We start from the raw sequence: 20,133 nt of genomic DNA, 5'->3' as shown, positions 1-20,133 counted from the left end.
CTCCCCCATTTCCTACCCTCCTCCCCCACTGTCTCCAATATTCATGGTTTTCTATGATAAACGTACTATTTGTAAGGGTCTATATTTGGTCATGGGAAAAGACGTATTTTCTATGCAAAAATGTGTCATGACCTTTCTGATGACCCAATAATGATTTTTGAAGACTTTTATTATTTTTAATTTGACCAGAGAAGAGGGAAGGTGAGACCCCGGGTCACTAGGTTTGAGACTCAGACCGTGGTCGGCCATTATGGGAGTGACTTTTTTTTTTCCATAGAATTATTTATTGGGGGCTGGCAGGTGGTGCGGTGGTTAAGGTGCTAGAGTTCCATGTGGCTACTGTGATTTGAGTCCTAGACTGCTTTCTTGCTCTCCCTTTCTCTCTGGTCAAATTGAATAATAATAAATAAATAATACTTCTTTTTAAAAAAGAGATTTATTTAATTTTATTCATTATCATTATTTTTAATTTGACCAGAGAGGGTCCAGGACTCAAACCACAGTTGGCCATGTGGGAGTACAATGCCTCAACAACCACGCCACCCACCGGCCCCTATATATTATGACTTTTAATTTGTTGAAGGCCTTCAAATAAACTTTTTTTTTTTTTCCATAGGGTATGTGTGCTGGCTATAGAGAGGGAAAGTGAGAAATCACTCTGTGGGGGCGGATGACAACACTCACATCTCTTCTCCGTTTCCTGCAGGGATTTTGGCCTTGCATGCACACACTCCCGTCGTGTTTTTCAAGCCACCAGGTCCAGGACTTGAACTATGCAATCAGTCATATGGGATCCAGTGCCTTAACCTCTGCCACTTGATGGCCCCAAAATTTCCATTTTTGTTTTTAAAGCAAAAACTAATGTTAATTATTATCATTTCTAAGCTGTGTTATATGATCCTAATGATCTGTTTTTCCCCTGTATTCTGAAATATTTCAGTATGTTATCATCCTAGGAATTATTACTTGTCAGTTATTTCTTTTTTTTGGAGAGGTTTTCGCTATAGGGCGCGTGCGCTCGCCAGACAGAGAGAGACATAGAGACAGAATGCGAGAAATCACCCCCCCAGGGGAGATGGTCACGCCACAATCCCTTCTCCTCCATTCTCCTCTCGGGATCCTGGGCACATACGCACACGCGCCCGGCGTGAGTTTTAAACCACCGGGTCCAGGACGCGAACCGTGGTCGACTACGTGGGAGTCCAGCGACATAGCCATTATGCTGACTGCTGGTTCCCACTTGTCAGTTATTTCTAAAAACACTGAAAAGTTTTAAAATAATTGGGGAGTTGATGGAGTTGCCTGAAAGGATGATGCAGTGGTGAAATGACCTCATCACTATCACACTTCAGTGGTCTTACTTCTTTGCCCACAGTATTAGTGTCTTCTAGGGAAGTCTAAAGGTAAACTGACACTCACCATCTGAAATGTTAGGTAAGATGTTAACACTTGTGGGATCCAGATGAGGGTGTGCGGCAGCTGTTTATACAAATTTCAACCTTTCTTTGAACATACTTGAGAATCCACAATTTTGGATTCTTGCTTTTCTAATGGTATGGAGAAGAAAATGTGACAGAAGAATATACGTGACAGTTATTTGCAGAACTAGAATGCGTCGTGACAAACAGCTCCTCGTCTGTAAGATGGTGGTAAAAGTGACTGTGTATGTTCAGTCACAAATGCTGTCTTCAGATGCTGGAACTCGAGAGTTTTCTCAAACAATTTCTAAGTGCACAAAGTATTTCTAAGAAAAAGAAAGGAATAGGTTGTTCTCATCTGGGAGTCATTTGACAGGAAGGACTTTAGAATGGGACATTTTGGGCCAGCAGGTGGCATGGTGATTGAGGTGCTGGATTTCCACGACTGACTAACCACAGAAACACCCGTCTGTTTCTTTCCCTCTGCCACCGGATCCTTCTCTTCCTGTCCTTCACTCTCATCAAAAGGAATAAAAAGGAGAGTCTGGCAGGTGCCATGGTGGTTAAGATGCTGGACTCCCACGTGGCCAACCACAGTTTGAGTCTTGGACCTGGCGACTTAAGTCTGAATTTGTTATTTATTTTATTTATTTTTATAATTGCCAGAGAATGTGTACGTTTGCCAGAGACAAAGAGAGGGAGGAAGCACCTGTGGTCACACCATAATCTCTTTTCTTCGATTTCTCCATCTTGTCAGGATTTTGGACATGCACATACATGTGTCTGGTGTGGTTTTCCAGCCACCAGTGCTGGGATTCAAAGTATATGTTTGGCCATGTGAGATCTGGCTCCCTTAACCACCAGGCCATGGAGCAGGCTCCTTTTTTTAGAGAGAGGTTTTTTTGCATAGGGTGCATGTGCTTGCCAGAGAGACAGAGACAGAAAGCAAGAAATTACTGCCCCCACACACCCGGGAGATGGCCGTGCTGCAGTCCCTTCTCCATTCTCCTCTCAGGATTTGGGGCATGCATGCTCATGCACCCCGTGGGAATCCAGTGACATAACTATTACGCCTTCTGCTGGTCCTGGGGCTGGCTCTTAATTTGCTATTTAAATGATCGGCTTCTGGGGACCAGCAGGTGGCGGTGTGGTGGTTAAGGTGCTGGACACTCCCACATGGCTGACCACGGTTCAAGTCCTGGACCTGGTGGCTTGCTTTCTCACTTTCCCTTTCTCTCTTTCTCTCTCCCCCTCTCTCTCTAGTCTCTCTCTGGTCAAATTAAAAATGAATGAATAAATAAAATTAAGTAAAATAATTCTTTAAAAAATGATCAACTTCTGATAAGTCTTTCACTCAAATGGTAAATGGTCATTTTTGGGGGGGTTGAAAATGAGTCCTATAGAAACATCAGTATCTTTGCACAAGGACTGCCTTGATAAAAATTGTTACACCACGGTGTGAATAATTTCATCAGGGCTCACTAAAAGTAGTTGCCAGACACTTAAATTAGTTTAAGGTTTCTCAACCTTGGCATGCATATTCTTGACGTTTTGGGCCAGTTACTTGCGTGGGAGTTGTCCCGTGGGTTGCAGGATATTTGGCAACATCCGTGAGGTGCCAGTAGCACTCCCTGTCTCCCAGTGGTGGCACCGTAGATGTCTCTCATCATTGCTGAGTGTGCCTTGTGGGGGGGCAGAATCTCCCCTTGTTGTGGGCACTGCCTTAGAACGGTGTAAGACCAAGCTCTGGGGAGGATCGGGTGTTAAGCTAAGAAGAGTGGGTTTTTAATTTTGCTGAGTTACAGTGCTCAGTAATGTGAGGTATGGAAACAGAGTGCTTCTCATTTATTCTGGAATAGATTCCATTTCTTGGCAGAGTCAAATCCAGAGGTAGATTTTTGGACAGGTTTTGAAGTAGACTGTTATTATAGGCATTTGTACTGGGTTCAATTTACATTCACTGTACATTTTGATAAAAATTTTTTTGGTTTTGAAGAGAAACTTGCCATTTTTTCCCCAAGAGAATTCATCTAATGAAACAGACTGATCAGGACACACTTTATGTGCACTTTATGGAAAAAAAAAAAAGTTTTCCATTTGCAATTTTTTCTTATTCATGATAGAGCAAGTGTGCACACTTGAGGGGGCAGGGAGAAACACTCTGTCTGGAATTTGGTCACACTTAGCCCCTTCCTCCAGTCTGCCAGCTCTTCGGATCATGGGTGCTTATGCACACGACCACAGCGCATATCAGGCTGACAAGGCTGGGGATGTGAACCATTGTTGTGATGTGGCTTCAGCACAATAGCTCTGCATGCCACCACCTGTGTCACCATGGCCAGGCCTTCCACTTGTTTTTTTTTTTTTTTTAAAGAGAGATTTTTGCTATAGGGCACATGTGCTCTCCAGAGAGACAGACAGAGAGAGAGATGGAAGGCAAGAAATCATCCCCTGGGAGGATGGCCACACTGCAGTCCCTTCTCTTCCAGTCTCTTCTTGGGATTTTGGGCATGCACACACACACACACACACACACACACACACATCCAGCGTGAGTTTCAAGCTGCTAGCTCTGGGACTCGAACTTCAGTCAGCCACGTGGGAGTCTAGCAACGTAACCATTACGCCACCTGCTTGTTCCCCATTTGGATCTTAATAATCGTGGCGCAATATCTAGATTTTTAGGAAACCCACTCTTCATTGTTGTTAAATGTTTTAGATTGTAGGACCTAAAAGTAGCTTTTCTTGTTCTGAAATGTTTGCTTTGCCTCTGTCCTTCCAACATTTGTTAGAAATGTGTCAGATTTGTCCCCACTTGTTCTAAGCCTTCTCCACAAGTTCCCTGAAATGTCTGAACCACCCTGCTCTCTGATTTGTTTGGGAATTATGTTTCCTCTGGTGATTTGAGCTGTGTTTTACTCTCTCATATCACACAGGGACAGATGGCTTTTCAGTGTCTGTTCTCATTCACCTTTTTTTTTTTTTTTTTTAAGAGAGACTTTGCTATAGGGTGTCTGCGCTTACCAGAGAGACAGAGACAGAAAGCAAGAAATCACCTTTGAGGGGATGGGCACACCGCATTCCCCTCTTCTCCTGGAATCTTAGGCACACACACACACACACGCACACACACACATGCTTGGTGTGAGTTTTTGTTTTTTTTAGAGGTTTTTTGCTATAGGGCACGTGTGCTCACCAGCCACTGAGTCTAGGACTCTAACTGCAGTTGGCTACATGGGAGTCCAGTGATGTAACCAGTACACACCATCTGTTGGTCCCAACTTTAAAAAAAAAAAAAAATTATTCTATTTGTTGTGATTTTGGGCCACCAGATTGAGGACCTGAACCTCAGTCTGCCATGTGGGAGTCCAGCAGCTCAACCACTGTCAGCTGCCAGCCCTTGTTCACGTTCACTTTAGCCTTCTCCCTGAGAGTTTGCCTCACAAGTTGCTTTTTTTTTTTTTTTTTTTTTTTTTAAGTTTTTGCTATAGGGCACAAGCACTCATTAGAGACAGACAGGGAAATTGAGAGACCACCCTCTTCCCCTAAGGGAGAGGGCCCTGTTGGAATCCCTTCTCCATCCTCCTTTCAGGGTTCTGGGTGTATGTGTGCATGTGCCCCAGTGTGTTCGTTCTTTCTTAAATTTTTTTTTAGAGATTTTTGCTATAGACAGACAGAGAGAAATCACTTCCCAGGGGGTTGGCCACACTGCAACCCCCTCTCCTTCATTCTCCTTGTGGGGTTTTGGACTTGCACGCATCCGTCCGGCATGAGTTTCAAGTCACTGGATCTAGGACTCAAGTCGTGGTCGAACACATGGGAGTCCAGCCCCTTGACCACTATTCCACCTGCTTGCCGCTCTCAGTGTGTTTTTTTGTTGTGTTTTTTTTTTTTCTCTCTCTTTCTGATCACACACATAATACCTAACAATATAGTTTTACATTTTTAAAAATATTTTACAGAAGGACTTAACATACAGACTTTCTATTAATATTCGTACCATAACATATCCAAACCTAACTCCTATATAGTTGCATTACAACTTGTTTAAAATCTAAAGGCTTGGGAACCAGCAGTTAGCGTAATGGCTATGTTGCTGGACTTTCACATAGTCGACCGTGGTTCGTGTCCCAGACCTGGTGGCTTAAACTCACGCTGGGCACAAGTGCGTGCGTGCCCAAGATCCTGAGAGGAGAATGGAGGAGAAGGGATTGTGGCGTGACATCCCCCCTGGGGGGTGATTTCTTGCTTTCTGTCTCTATGTCTCTGTCTGGCGATCTCACACGCCCTATAGCAAAAACCTCTCCAAAAAAAAAAAAAGTAGAATCTAAAGGCTTAATGGCAATAATCGGGGGGAAGTATATGTAAATTTATTTTACATAACTAACTGAAAAATAAATTCAAGAAATAGTAAGTAGAACTTAATATAGTCTCATGTGCCCTGAAAGAGGTGGTGCCTACTTTGGAGGGTTGATTGCTTCGTACAGATAATCTCCTATTTGGAACTTTGGCAACTGCAGGGTCATGGAATCATCAGTCCCCTTTCTGCTGGACATGGTGCTGCCGATCCCTTCACTTGATAGCTAAGTCTTTTAAGGTCTGTAAAAATAGTTGCAAACTTCAGGACAAGCAGATGGACAGTCCAGTGCCACATTGCTGGACTCCCACGTAGTCAACAGTGTTTTCAAGTCCTGGACCCAGCGGCTTAAACTCACGCCGGGTATGTGCATGCATGCCCAAAATCCAAAGAGGAGAATGGAGAAAAAGAGATTGCAGTGTGGCCATCCACCCTCCACCACCCCCCGCCCCGTGGTGATTTCTTGCTTTCTGTCTGTCTCTCTGTCCAGTGAGGGCATGTACCCTATAGCAAAAATCTTTCTCTAAAAAAATAAAAAATAATAAAAAAATTTTTTTGCAGAATTGAAGGGTGTGCTCTTTTCTTTCTAGCTTCTGTAGACTTCTTTTACTAAACTAGTCAGTTCTTTTAAGGTTGCATCTATCCAAGTGTAGATCTGCAGCTTGCTGGACAGTGTTTCTGTGGGAAAATTCAGTCATTCGGTAGTGGTGACCGTTACTGGGAGTGAAAACCAACAGCAAGGCGACCAGCAGTTAGCGTAATGGCTATGTCGCTGAACTCCCATGTAGTCGACCGCAGTTCATGTCCCGGACCTGGTGGCTTAAACTCACGCCGGGCACGTGTATGTGTGTGCCCAAGATCCCGAGAGGAGAATGGAGAAGGGATTGTAGCGTGGCCATCTCCCCTGGGGGGTGATTTCTCGCTTTCCCTCTCTCTCTTTCTGGTGAGTACATGTGCCCTATAACAAAATCCTCTCCAAGAAAAAGAGGCTTACTTCAGGTGAGGGGTGGCTTGCTCCCATTACTGTAGTTTTTACCTTCTTACCACAAGAGTGGTATCTCTTATTTAAGAGACTTTTTGTACATCTGGAAAGGTAGTGAGGTTTGGCCCATTTGTCTTTGGCCAACTGGAACCTTCTTTCTTACTGATGGTTCATTATGCTGGTGTCAGTGGTGGAGATGCTCTGAAGACCCAGGAGGACTCCTGGGTAAAGTGTTACTAGACTTCGTGTCCTGCCGGAAGGACGCTATCCTCCACAGAGGCAGTATGAAGCTAAGAGAATCTCTTCTTGTACAGAAAGGAAGAGCTGGAAGAAAACTCAGATAGCGATCTAGTCCAGCGTTCCTTATTTTATAGTTGCAGAAACTGGAACTCAAGGGGAGTGAGAAACGTTGAAGTGTACGTAGCTCCCTGAGTGGGCCAGTCTGGAACCCCTGTCCTACTCCTGCCCAGTGCTCTTCCCACAGTACAATTGAATCATTGGGACAACCACAGCTAAGGTTAACCATAGTTAAGTACAGCTGTAATTGTAGCACTACCAGTGGATTTGTTGGCGTTCAGAAGAGTGTGTCGCAGCATGTGGGTGTGTGGTAGCATGTGAGTAGAAAACAAGGGGGAAAGGCTATATGTGTGTTTTTAGTGGGGGTTACATTTTGACCCAGCATTACCAAATTAATGGGCATGTGTCATTGGGATTTAGTCGTCTTTGGTTATAGCTGTTCCTTGTGGAGGAGGAGTGCGTGCACCACTGCACCTGACTGGCTCCCTGCGGTCGTCTCTTGGTGAAGCAGATAGTCAGTTCTGGGAGTCGAGCTTGCCCTGGAGTGAGGGTTGACTTCATGTCCCTGCCTTTGGTCCCACAGGTTTCATAGTGCACCCCGAGCATGAACGCAGAATGAAGCGGCGTCTGGATGACCAGGAGTCACCGGTATATGCGGCCCAGCAGCGTCGGCTCCCTGGCAGCACAGAGGCCTTTCCTCACCAGCACCGGGTGCTTGCTCCTGCCCCTCCAGTGTATGAAGCAGTGTCTGAGACCATGCAATCTGCGACAGGGATTCAGTACTCTGTAACACCTAGCTACCAGGTGAGTCAGAGCCAGCCAGGCCACCAGCAGCAAGGGAGGACTGGTGGGATGACATCCAGTTAAGAGCCTTGTATTAAATGCTGAGTTAGATATTTAAAAAAATTGACGGAGTACACGTAAGGCATAAAATACGACGAAAGTGATGCTTGTGTACTTACCACACAGGTCTTAGGAAAGAATCTTGTCATGACCTTTGAAGGTCACTGTGCAGCTCTCCCTGACCCCTCTTCATTTCCCTCCCTTTAAGGGAGCCCTTACTCCCAACTTGTGTTTATCATTCCCCTTTTAGCTGCATGTTGTTTACTTAATCAGTTTTGTTTTGCATATCACTATGTAGCATAATCACTGAGTTTGGATGTTTTTGCACTTTTGTGTAAGTGGAAGTATGTTTTCTGTGTTGACTTGTTTTCACTTAACCTTGATTCTGAGTCTCAGCCATATATCTCTGTGTAGCTGCAGCTGTGTCCCTGTCACTGGTATGGATTTGGGAACATACCCAGTTTATTTACCCGTTCTACTGTTTCCAGATTGCTGCTCTTACACATGTGCCACTGTGAGCTTCCCATGCATATCCTGTAGTGCAGCGCCACTAACAGGGGAACTGATGACAAGATAAAACACTTGCACCATAATAGAAATCAACAGACTTCTTATTTAATCAAGAGTCTTGCTATTAAAAACAAACAAAGAAAAAACTCTGGAGTTAAAACAGCAAGCTCATTAGTGAAGTGGTTGATTCACTTTGTGATGCCTGCTCCTCGGCTTGCTGTGGATTGCCAGGAGTTGAGCACACAGGAGGAGGAACTTCTCGGGTGTTCAGGAGAGGGCCTGCCAGGTCTGGGGGGTGTGTCAGTAGCAGACAGTGCCGTGTTGTTTTTCAGCCGTGTGCCAGTTTAAGTCCCCAGGACATCGTGTATTCCTGTCGTCCCACATCTTGACCCACACTGATCCTTCTTCTCTAGCTGATCACACTGTTTTATTGAAATGGAAGAAAGTTCATTTTTTTAACCTTTATTTTGAAAGTGGTGTATCACCAGATTGATTAATTATGACCAAAACAAACAAACAAAGATAGGGCCTCCCTCTGCGGCAGTCCTCCTGCCTTAGTCTCTCGTGGCTGGGACTATAGGCCTGACCCCTTGTACTCGGCGTTTTTCATTTTCAGAGAGCTTTTGCTATAGGATGCGTGTGCTCACCGGAGAGAGAGAAAGTGAGAAATCACCCTGCAGAGGGGATGGCAGTGCCACAGTCCCCTTCTCCATTCTCCTTTTAGGATTTTGGGTGCATGTGAGCACACACATGCACGCACACTCCCAGTGTGAGTTTCAAGCCACTGGATCCGGGACTCTAACCACAGCCGGCCATGTGGGAGTCCAGTGCCTTAACCACTACACCACCTGCTGACCTCAGCACTTGGCTTTATTTATGTATGTATGTATGTATGTACGTATGTATGTTATGTATGTGCTTTTTTGAGAGAGAGTTTTGTTGTAGGGTGCTTGCACTCGCCAGAGACAGAAAGTGAGAAATCACCCCCCAAGGGGCTGTAATCCCTTTTCCATTCTCTTCCCAGGATTTAAAATGCACACCCACCTGGTGTGCATTTTAAAGCTGCCAGGTCCAGGACTCAAAATGCATTCGACTATGTGGGAGTCCAGCGATGTAAACATTATGCCATCCACTGGTCCTGACATTATTTTTAAAAGATACATGCATAATATTTCATTCCAGGTCAGTGTAAGACATAGTTTATTACATAAATTGAGAGGCCTTCTCCGTCTGCACCTGTTAGTGACCTTTAGAGAGGTATGGCCGGTACTGAAATATAAATCTTTAGGTGTCATTCTTCCTTAGAAGCTTGCTAATAGATTGATTTTTTTTTTTTTTAATTTGCAAAAAGGTACATGTGTGAAAGAAAGAAGGAGAAAGCACCCTCAATAGAGAATAGTCATGCCACAATCCCTTCTCCCATCCCTTCCTTTCAGGATTTTGGGCATGCTTGCACATGTGCCTGATGTGCTGGTCAAGCCGGCAGGTCCAGGACTCTAACTGTGTGGGTCAGCCATGTGGGATCCAACTCTCTGAAGCACCAAGCTCCGGGCTGGCCCCCAGACTGACTCTTATAGTTAGTATTTGGAGGTGCTGTTTTCTTTGGGTGATAATTTTTATTATCTGAACAGATTATGTCTATTTTCCCACACTTTGGATAGTTACATCTGTTCTTCCTGGACACTAGTGTGCTTGTGTAAAACGAGCTATCACAATGATTTGTACGCTCCAGGTAAGTGTGGGGAAACTGGTAAAAACATTTATGCCAGAGTATGGAAGCTCAGAGTCGTAGCCCATTTTGTAAGAGATCCTTTAGGGCTTTGGAATTTGCCTCAGTAGTTCCTTTTTATTCCTATTACGTCTGTGTTCCTCTGTGGATTTGTACATAGTTGGTTTATTTTTTCCCTCCCATCTCTCTTCCCACTCCTACCCTCACTTCATCACCTTGCCCAGGATAATTTTTATGAAAGCTTTATTCTCTCTTAAGCTCTAAGAACTTAACATTGCTTAGAAAAATAAAATTTCTTGTTATTTAGTCTCCTTACTTGGGAATGGACAGTCATGTATGTTGTTTATAGTTGTTTTCTGTAGTGACGAACAGTTCTCAAAAAGCAAAATAAAAAAGCTCTGGGCATTTTATATAACACTTATTCCAACAGAAATGGAAGGAAGGGACTTCAGCTTTTATTTCACCCTGAACTTGAAAGAGGACAAAAGAGTGATTGAGAGAGCGAGAATGAATAGAAAACAAAAAGAACTCGAGGCCCAACCACTAACAATTTGGAAAAATACTTGCGTTTTACTTTAGAACTAATACTTAGGCCAACAGCGGGTATAGAAGATAAGGCGCTGGGTCCCACCTAGCTGCTGTATGGTTCAAGTCCTGGACCTGACTTGATGGCTTAAAACTCAGGCCGAGCATGTGTGCCTGCATGTCCAAAGTCCCAAGAGGAAAATGGAGAAGGGATTGCACCTGGTCATCCCCTCAAAGGGTGATTTCTCACTCACCAGCCCGACCCCCACCATAGATAGGCAGAATAGGGCCAGGTTCATGGCACAGTAATAATGAGCTGCTCAAGAGAAGCTGGATACCACACGGTGACTTTGGTTCAAATCCCCAGGGCCAGCCCGAGACACACTGGGCATATGTATGAGTGCCTAGAACTGACGGGTTAGAGGAAGAAGCTTGCAGTGTGACCAGACACACTGGGTGCTTCCCTTTCTCTCTCACCCTTCCTCCCTCTCGCCCTCCACCCCCCACTCTCTAACTCATATGCCCACATACTCTGTCATGAATGAAGGGAAAAGATAAAGATAAGCAAAATAAAACAAAAGCCTGTAACCTTTTCTAATTCCACGTAAGATTAAATACTATACTAACATTTTGCTATATGTTTTGTCTAGATTTTAAAATATTTTGTTGTATACTGTGTTGTAATTTTTTTGTTGGGGGGGTGTTTCAAATATTTATTGTGATTTTTCTTATTTTATTTAACTTTATTTATTCATTCATTTATTTTAATTTGACCAGAGAGGGACAGAGTGAGAGAAAGGAAAAGTGAGAAAGCAAGCCGCCAGGTTGGGGACTTGAACCATAGTCAGCCATGTGAAGCCCAGCACCCTCCACCCCCAAGCCACCTGCCAACCAGTATTTGTTGTGATTTTTCAAGCCTCGGAGTCTGGGACAGGAACCACTATCGGCCATGTGAGAATCCAGCTCCTTAACCACTGTGCCACCTGCTGGCCCTTGTAAGGTACTTTTGAAAAATATATATATTTAAAAGTGTAAGTTGTGCCAGCCAGTGGTGTGGTGGTTAAGGCAACTAGGTCCCATATGGCTAACAGCACAACTAGAGTCCTGAATCCATGGCTTATAAAACTCGCCAGGCATGCTTGCCAAAATCCTGGAAGGAGGAGAGATGGAGGAGAAGGGATTGCGGCAGGACCATCCCCTAAGTGAGCTTTCTCACTTTCCTTCTCTGTTTTTCTCCCATGTGCTTGTGTATCCTCTAGCAAATTGAAGAAAAAAACAAACAAAAAAAACTATCAGGAAAAGAAAATATGTTTACTATATTGTTTAAAGTCCACATATAATTCGACCTGTGCAGTTAAAACCAGTGGGGTTTTTTTGTTTGTTTGTTTTTGTTTTGTTTTTTTAGGAGAACTGAATCAAACAGATTTTATTCAACCTTTTTAGTATGAGGAAAACAAATGATATAAAATAAGTCATATTTTTATGATGTTACTCATACATATTTTTATTCAGGTACTTTTAATGAGATTATTGCCAATACATACGTTATTTTCCTTAACTTCATTTTTACGTTGAGTCAATGTCTGTCATGCAGCCGTCAAAAATCTTACATTAAATTACACAGATTTAGTAGTCCAATTTAGACTCTAACTTCTTAGAATCAGCCACTTTTCTGACTGCTTTCATGAAGTCTTTCTGTGCTACAAAACAGCACGAATCGCAAACATTCCTGTTTCCTGCTTCAGTACAAACGTTGCTCAGGTCTGCTCCATTAAAGCCATCTGAAAGCTTCACAATTGCTTCATAATCTATTTCGCCATGTTTTGTAATGGGACCTGCATTTTCAATATATCTAATCGTTTGATCAGAGAAATGTTTAATTATGGCAGGGACCATCAGCCATGCATTATTTTTATGGATGAAATAGATGCTATTGGTGGTCGTCGGTTTTCTGAGGGTACTTCAGCTGACAGAGAGATTCAGAGAACTTTAATGGAGTTACTGAATCAGATGGATGGATTTGATACTCTGCATAGAGGCAAAATGATCATGGCTACAAACAGACCAGATACACTGGATCCTGCTCTGCTGCATCCAGGAAGATTAGATAGAAAAATACATACTGATTTACCAAACGAACAAACCAGTGTTTTTTCAGAGTCGCCTGTATTTTGTTATTTGTCTGTCATTGGAAAAGCACAGAACGTGAGAATATTTAGAAACTTCTGTAGTGATTGGCTCATCATTTTGTATACATAAAGTCCTCCCAGCCTCAGTAGTGTAGGTGGTGGGCACCACTGCCCAGTGCTCGAGCCCTGGGGGAGGACCCAGGCTTGGATGGTGGGTCTACCTGAACACACTGCCTGGGGGAGATGGCGTGATGGCCCATCGAGGATACCGTGTGTCTGCCTTCCCCTTCTCTGCCTTCCCTTTCTCCTTCCCTGCCTTCCCTTTCTCCTTCCCATCCCTCCGGAGGAAAGTAATAGACAAAGCTTTGGAAGTGGGGTTAAAAGCTACCAATGGAAATTATGGGCTCATTCACTTATTGTTTCACTTAATCTAGTTACTTATATTGTACTTTGTAAAAGTAGTAGCCCTGTATGAATTGGAACTTAAGGGGAAAAACAGTGTCTTCACCACAGATAGTCTGAGATGTGCCATTTGGTTTCTAATTCATTTAATCTCTGAGCATGTGAAGGTACACATGTATACTCATGTGTGTATGTTATTTCTCTACCCACATTTGGGGACGAATTTGCATGTCTTGAAGTTTCTTGTCTCCGTTTTGTCCACCCTAGGTTTCCGCCGTGCCCCAGAGCTCCGGCAGTCATGGGCCCGCCATAGCAGCCGTGCACAGCAGCCACCACCACCCAGCAGCTGTGCAGCCCCATGGAGGCCAGGTGGTCCAGAGTCACGCACACCCAGCCCCACCAGTTGCACCAGTGCAGGGACAGCAGCAGTTTCAGAGGCTCAAGGTGGTATTCAGCTCCTTCTCTTCAGTCAAAAAGTCTGTCTAAGCTGGACACATGGTCTTCAGCCTATCAGCGCTGGTGTTAGACTAGCGTGCAAGGCCAGGGGTGACATCACACGTTTTCCTTTGTTTCTGTTTTGAAACCTGCCTGTGTGTCCCGTCTTGGTATCAGTGCCTGGTCTGGAGAAGAGTACACTCGAGATATTCACAACACTGTGAATGAATGTGAGGTACCTGACGTTGTCAGGACCCAGGGGTGATCCTCATTCAGATAGACACAGTTCTCCTTTTGGCTGCTTCCTCTGAGGGCTTGGCTCTTAGCATTGCAGGTTTCATTGAGTGTACACGTGATCCACTACTGACCTGGGCAGTAAACTGGCTCAGTGATACATGTTAATCTTTTTATTCCTGTTGATGAATTGTCTGGCATTTTCAAGCCCATCCTTAGTAAAACACAGATTCCTTTTTGGGAAACCTTTATAAGGTTTGGGGGAAGCTATAATTGTGAATGAAGTGCCCGTTTTCATCTGTTCTGCTGAGTAGGTGCAGCTGGTTTTCAGTGCTTTGAAATTCATGAGGCATCTTGAGAAGTGAGTTTGTGTTCCCAACTAACCTGGTCTGTCAACTTTCTTGGGTGTTAGTTTCCAAAATGTGTGACTGTTGCAAGTGTTCCAGATTTCAGTTTTTCTAATTTTACACTTTGATAAAATTTAAAATTGAATATCAGAAATATGAATTAAAGAACTATAAAGCAGTAAGATGTTAGATCTTCCTTTGATCATAACAGCCCAGTTATATATTAAGCCGCTTGCAGGGAGAAATGGACAGTGTACCCATGAAGAACACTTCTCTTTGTTTCCCTGAGACTTGGTGTAGTTCTCCCTGGCCCTGCCCTCACTGGTGTGAATTCTCAGGGACTTGTTTATTATTGGCCTAAGGACACAAAGCATATCGAAGTTAAGCTCTATAGAAGAATTTTGTGTAATTTATTATCTATATTGACTTCAATAATATTAACCATTGACTAAAGCGTAGTCTTTAAAGAGAGTGCACATATTTGGGCCTGAAACTTTGCCCTGGGTTGTCTTTGAAAAGTGTCCTAAGAGCAATACTGGCATTTTGTAAAAATGTTTTCACTCTCTGCTTATAGATTGCTGGCTGCATGCCAGAATGTGTTGCTGATACAGACTTTAGCACTTCACCCACCTCTGAAAAAATTTCTGAAGCTTGGTTTAGTGTAATTTAATTCACATTAATACTACATTTAGGAGTTAGTGCCTTGATGTTACAGAAAACTTAGAAACTTGGGGATTTCAACTCATAAAAAACAATTTTTTTGGTAGCCTTTTCCAGCTAGCCATCCAAAGCATAGTGCCTGCTCTACTTCCTCCCAGGAGCCTGAGGTATAAGTGTATGGATTGTGCTTTGTTTGTTTTATAGAAATTGGCAAGGAGGCAAGGAAGGGCTTCGGATTCAGGGTTATGGCATGAGTCACAGGTAGAGTTGGGACTTCTCACTCTGTTCTTTTAGTTACGAGCTCTTGACTATGTTCTTAAATAGAATAACTTGTTGAGTTTCCTTTCCAGTGATGAGACATAAAATGCTTTCTGTGCCTCCGTGTAATTTAGCTCAGCATTCCCACATTACCTGCCATTTTTGGGTTAGTCTTAAAATGCTTTACGAGCATTTGAATCAACGTCAATAAACCATTTGTATATTCTACAGCAAGGAGGTGAGACTGCAGAGGTTATTTCAGGCGTGAGCATTGTCTGTACTTACTATTTTATCTTTGGCAGGTTGGTGACAAGGTGAGATTTGGATAATTCGAGGCACGTTTGGTGTGATTTAGTTATCATTTGAATGCCAGCAGCACGGATACTTGGCATATTCTTAGCAAGTTCTCCTTACAGTTGTTGGTGTGTGTCGCTCAGTAAGATTGCAAACTTCCAGAGGTTCAGGACCTTAATAATAAGTGCCTGTTGGTCAGCCAGAAATATTACTCTGCAAAGCCTGGGGGGTCTCCCCAGGTGCTTCCTTAAAATCTGTAGCTTTGAGATAACCATAGCCAAGTTTGCTTTAGTCATGTTTTATAGACCTGTGTTTGTGTGTTATCGAGAGTCAGCCTGAGCACTTAGGTGATGAAAGCTTTTCTTCCTTAGACTCACATGCAGGTGTCTCATTTACGATGTGGGCATCATGCTGAGTTTTAAAGCCTTGTGTTATTTTACTGCTAACTTTTAAACAGTGGCTAAGTATGGCTTTCAGTACCTTTTTCTTCTGAAGACATACATAACCACACATGATTTCTTTCATTTGGGCTTCTTTACGTTTCCTGTCTTTGCAGTGGTTATATTACACTGTATTATGTTTGTTAATTTTTAATAACTCTCCTTTTGTCATGTGATGATGTTTGCTATTCTTAAATATCTTCCAATGTCTTTGTTTCTTCTGCAAACTTGGTTAAGTTGTTAATTCCATCGGTTTGGTCATTAATGAAGCATTTCAATATGGAAAATTCTACATATGAATCAAATAGTCCATTAGATTTCAGCATAAGTTGTTTTGTTATGCGTACAACACAGAAACAGCCACCATCAGACAGGTAGGTATTGTCTATACCCTGTGCGATAGCAGCTCTGAGACTGATCATCCATGGCCATCACGGGAGTTCAGACAACTCTTATAGTACCATGTGTCTCAGTCTATAAAGAATACTTGTATAACAAAATACCTGAGACTAAGAGCCTCAAATCGAATGGAAGTTATGTTGGATCGTGCTGGAGGCTGGGCGGTCCCAGATGTGAACAGACGTCTGTGGAGGAGTGGCACTTGTCATTGGAACCTTCGTACCAGCACTGAGTCTGGTCTGTTGTAGCTTAGTCGATCCTTCTGAAGTCAATAAATGAATGATGTGTTGATGTTATTATTCAGTATAGATTTCTGTTTCATTTGCTGTGTTAAGTTTAGTTAGGCATGAGTTGTTTCTCATAATTCTTGGCTTGCTTCCTTTTTATAACCTGAGATTTATCCTTCCCTCAGGTGGAGGATGCGCTGTCCTATCTTGACCAGGTGAAGCTGCAGTTTGGCAGTCAGCCTCAGGTCTACAATGATTTCTTGGACATCATGAAGGAATTTAAATCTCAGAGGTAACTGACTTTTGTGGTTGTGCCCATGCTTGGCACTTGCCCTGATGATTTTGGAGGGACGATGTGTACTCTTACCTTCGGAAAGATAGAGGACGCTCCCTTCAAGGTTGAGTTTTTAGGACCATGCCTTCGTGTTACATATTACCTTATTGATGAAATTACAGCCATGCAGTGTAGCCATGCGCCCAGCGAATTGGAAAGGCCGGATCTCGAGCATCCCGGTGTCAGGTTTGGCCGTGGTGTATCTGCTTGACTGCTCCCATGAAAGTTTATTTTGTTCAAATTTGTGGCCAAGGTTCTGTGCACCTAAACCTAGGTGGTTTGGAATTTCAGAGTTCTTCATACGTTGTTAATTTTACAATGTGCAGGTAGATTTTTGCCTACTTTCCCATGTAGAGAAAGCCTAGTGGAAAGTGAATTTCTTTCTCACTAGGGTATGTGCTGACCTGCCTTTTATCACTTTTCCTTTGGTATTTTTTCAGCATCGACACTCCGGGAGTGATTAGTCGTGTGTCCCAGCTGTTCAAAGGCCACCCTGACCTGATAATGGGCTTCAACACTTTCTTGCCCCCTGGCTACAAAATTGAGGTGCAGACCAATGACATGGTGAATGTGACAACTCCTGGCCAGGTTCATCAGATCCCTACCCATGGCCTCCAGCCCCAGCCCCAGCCACCAGCCCAGCATCCCTCCCAGCCTTCAGCCCAGTCGGCCCCAGCTCCTGCACAGCCAGCTCCTCAGCCTCCACCTGCCAAAGTCAGCAAGGTGAGCACTTGGGGCACAGTGGCAGGGGAAACGCACCCCTGGGCAGCACGCTCTTCAGACGTTTCCCCTTTACATGAAACCCAGACAAAGGTCCAGAGAAAAGATACAGTCATCATATCCCTGTGACATGCACATGCTTCCACTTCATGTGTTTCAGTGTGTCTGTGTAAATCACACAGCCGCCTACAAGGCCTCTTTCATCTCCAATTTCTGCTTATTAAGTCAGTCGGAATCCCAACTGGTGGTGACGGTTAGTAGTACTTAGCACAGACAGAAATGAACATCCTAAAAAAAATGAAGCTATTTCCCACGAGGTCATCATTTCCACAGTTACTTCATTTACCAGGTTAGGTCAGATGAAGCCAAGCAGACGCTCCTGTCAATGAAGGTGGTGATGATGGTAGGGGGTTCTTTGCCTAGAATTGCTCTGTCTGGTACAGTAGCCGTTAGTCACATCAGTATATTCCAGTTTAAATCAGTTAAATTTAGCTTTTCATTCATACTAGCTACAGTTCAAGTGCAGGACATTTCTATCATCTGAGAGAAATCTCTTGGCCAGATCTGGCCTGGAAGACTTTTTTGAAAGAGGTCTTTTTTGCCAGGGTCTCGCATGGCTGGTCCTCTTGCTCTAGGATCCCAGTTGCCTGAGCCCCAAGTGCAGCCTTGCCTAGGCCTCTCTGGGTAGCCTGAGCTGCCACACATGGCGGCACCCCCTCCTACTCGTACCACTGCAGCCAGGCCTGGGAGACCTTTGTGTGTGGGCTTACTGCAGCAGTTCAGGTGTTGTGGGTTTTTTTTTTTTTTTTTATATTAAAGATACACATGCAGTGAGATTTTTCTGTTTGCACTTGTTGAGCTAGTGAGCTTAAAAATTGTATATGAAAACATCGCTCTAGTTTTAAGGTTGCATTTAGAACATTTGAGACCAAGATATTGATATCAGGTGTGTAGACCTTCCACCCTAACCCAGTGTGGTTGGAGTTGAACTGAAACGGTCCAGCCAGAGTTGTAAAGGGTGTAAGTTGATCAGACCCTGTGTTCCTTGAGCTTGAGCTTTCTCTCTCTCTCTTCTTTTTAATAATTATTTTATTTAACTTTATTTTAATTTGACCGGGGCTAGGGGGTGCAGAGAGAAAGTGAGAAAGCAAGCCACCAGGTCCAGGACTTGAACCGCAGTTGGCCATGTAGGAGTCCAGCACCCTTAACCATCATGCCACCTGTCAGACCAGAGCTTGAGTTTTCTTTCCCATATCAAGCCATCTGTATTCCTGAGGGTCATGAAGACTTTTTCTTTTTAGCCTTCTCAACTGCAAGCACATACTCCAGCCAGTCAGCAGACTCCCCCGCTCCCACCGTACGCATCCCCACGTTCTCCACCGGTCCAGCCTCACACACCAGTGACAATCTCGTTGGGAACAGCCCCATCCCTGCAGAACAATCAGCCTGTGGAGTTTAATCATGCTATCAACTACGTTAATAAGATCAAGAACAGATTCCAGGGCCAACCGGACATCTACAAAGCATTCCTGGAGATTTTGCACACATATCAGGTGAGAGTGTTGCCCGTTCAACCCATGTGAGCCAGGCCTCCCTGCGAAGGCATCTAGTTCAGGAAGAACATGACCATTGTTGTGCTGCTAATTCCAGCTGCGAGTCTGCCAGTCAGCCATTCTGAGGTGGGATCTATTTGCCTATCTCAGTTGCCCTGTAGCACCCAGTTGGGATTTTAAAGTCACTGTCTTGTGAAGTGGATGTCTGTATTTTCTGAGAAATTTCAAGGATGGTTTATGTACTTTATTTAGAGTAAGAAGGAGGAAAAATCTCTCTCGTTTTGTGTTTTCATCCATTTTTAGTGATTCCCTTGGGAATTCACATTTGCTACCTCGTTTCTGGTTTCCTTTAAATTGCCGGAGGGCGTGCGCGCTCACCAGAGAAAGGGAGGGAGGGAGAACATTCCCCTAATGGGCACAGTCACGGTGCAGTCCCTTTGCTCTATTTCTCCATTCCGTTAGGGTTCTGGGCACACATGCACGCACTCGGTGTTTTCCAAGGCTCCGGGGCCAGGATTTGAACTGTGGTCAGCCATGTGGGATGAGGCTCCCTTAGCCATCAGGTCACTGTTGAGTTTTATAAGGAATTTTTAAATTATCATTGAACATCTTCAACTCCTCTTTTGGCTTAAAAGCCAGGTGCTAAGAATAAGAACACAGACTTGTTAAGTGCAGCATTAGCGGGAACTTAATAGTGCTCCTATCAGACATCCCAGAAAGCGTGCAAAGGTGAGTGACTTCAGACAGCGGACCTCTAAGATGAACTTCGCCCATTTGCAATTCCTCAGAAAGAACAGCGAAATGCCAAGGAAGCCGGAGGGAACTACACTCCAGCACTGACAGAGCAGGAGGTGTATGCCCAGGTCGCTCGCCTGTTCAAAAACCAGGAAGATTTGTTGTCAGAGTTTGGACAGTTCCTGCCAGATGCCAACAGCTCGGTGGTAAGTTTTGTGTAGAAGAAGAGTGTGCCACATAGAGTTGGCCCTTAGAGAAGTTGGGAAGCTGAAGTCGGGGGCCTTTTCCTAGATGCTCTTTGCTTT

At 44.0% G+C, this 20,133-nt stretch overlaps 1 protein-coding gene across 2 annotated transcripts in view; it reads left to right on the top strand.

The window, feature by feature from the left end:
* The window catches only part of SIN3A (SIN3 transcription regulator family member A), a 67,969-nt gene that overhangs the window by 13,489 nt on the left and 34,347 nt on the right, over window positions 1-20,133 (top strand). For both annotated transcript variants that reach the window (XM_006142579.3, XM_006142578.3), the window contains exons 2-7: window positions 7,638-7,858; window positions 13,460-13,636; window positions 16,672-16,778; window positions 17,261-17,543; window positions 18,842-19,093; window positions 19,882-20,034. In XM_006142579.3, the coding sequence (XP_006142641.1) occupies window positions 7,670-7,858; window positions 13,460-13,636; window positions 16,672-16,778; window positions 17,261-17,543; window positions 18,842-19,093; window positions 19,882-20,034 (1,161 nt within the window). In that variant the 5' untranslated portion in view covers window positions 7,638-7,669. The remainder of the gene's footprint in view (window positions 1-7,637; window positions 7,859-13,459; window positions 13,637-16,671; window positions 16,779-17,260; window positions 17,544-18,841; window positions 19,094-19,881; window positions 20,035-20,133) is intronic.

The sequence above is a fragment of the Tupaia chinensis genome, unplaced genomic scaffold (genome assembly GCF_000334495.1).
Source record: "Tupaia chinensis unplaced genomic scaffold, TupChi_1.0 Scaffold000078_1, whole genome shotgun sequence".
Taxonomy (NCBI): domain Eukaryota; kingdom Metazoa; phylum Chordata; class Mammalia; order Scandentia; family Tupaiidae; genus Tupaia; species Tupaia belangeri.
The sequence above is the reverse complement of the archived record's forward strand: the minus strand, read 5'-3'. Positions and strand labels throughout refer to the sequence as shown.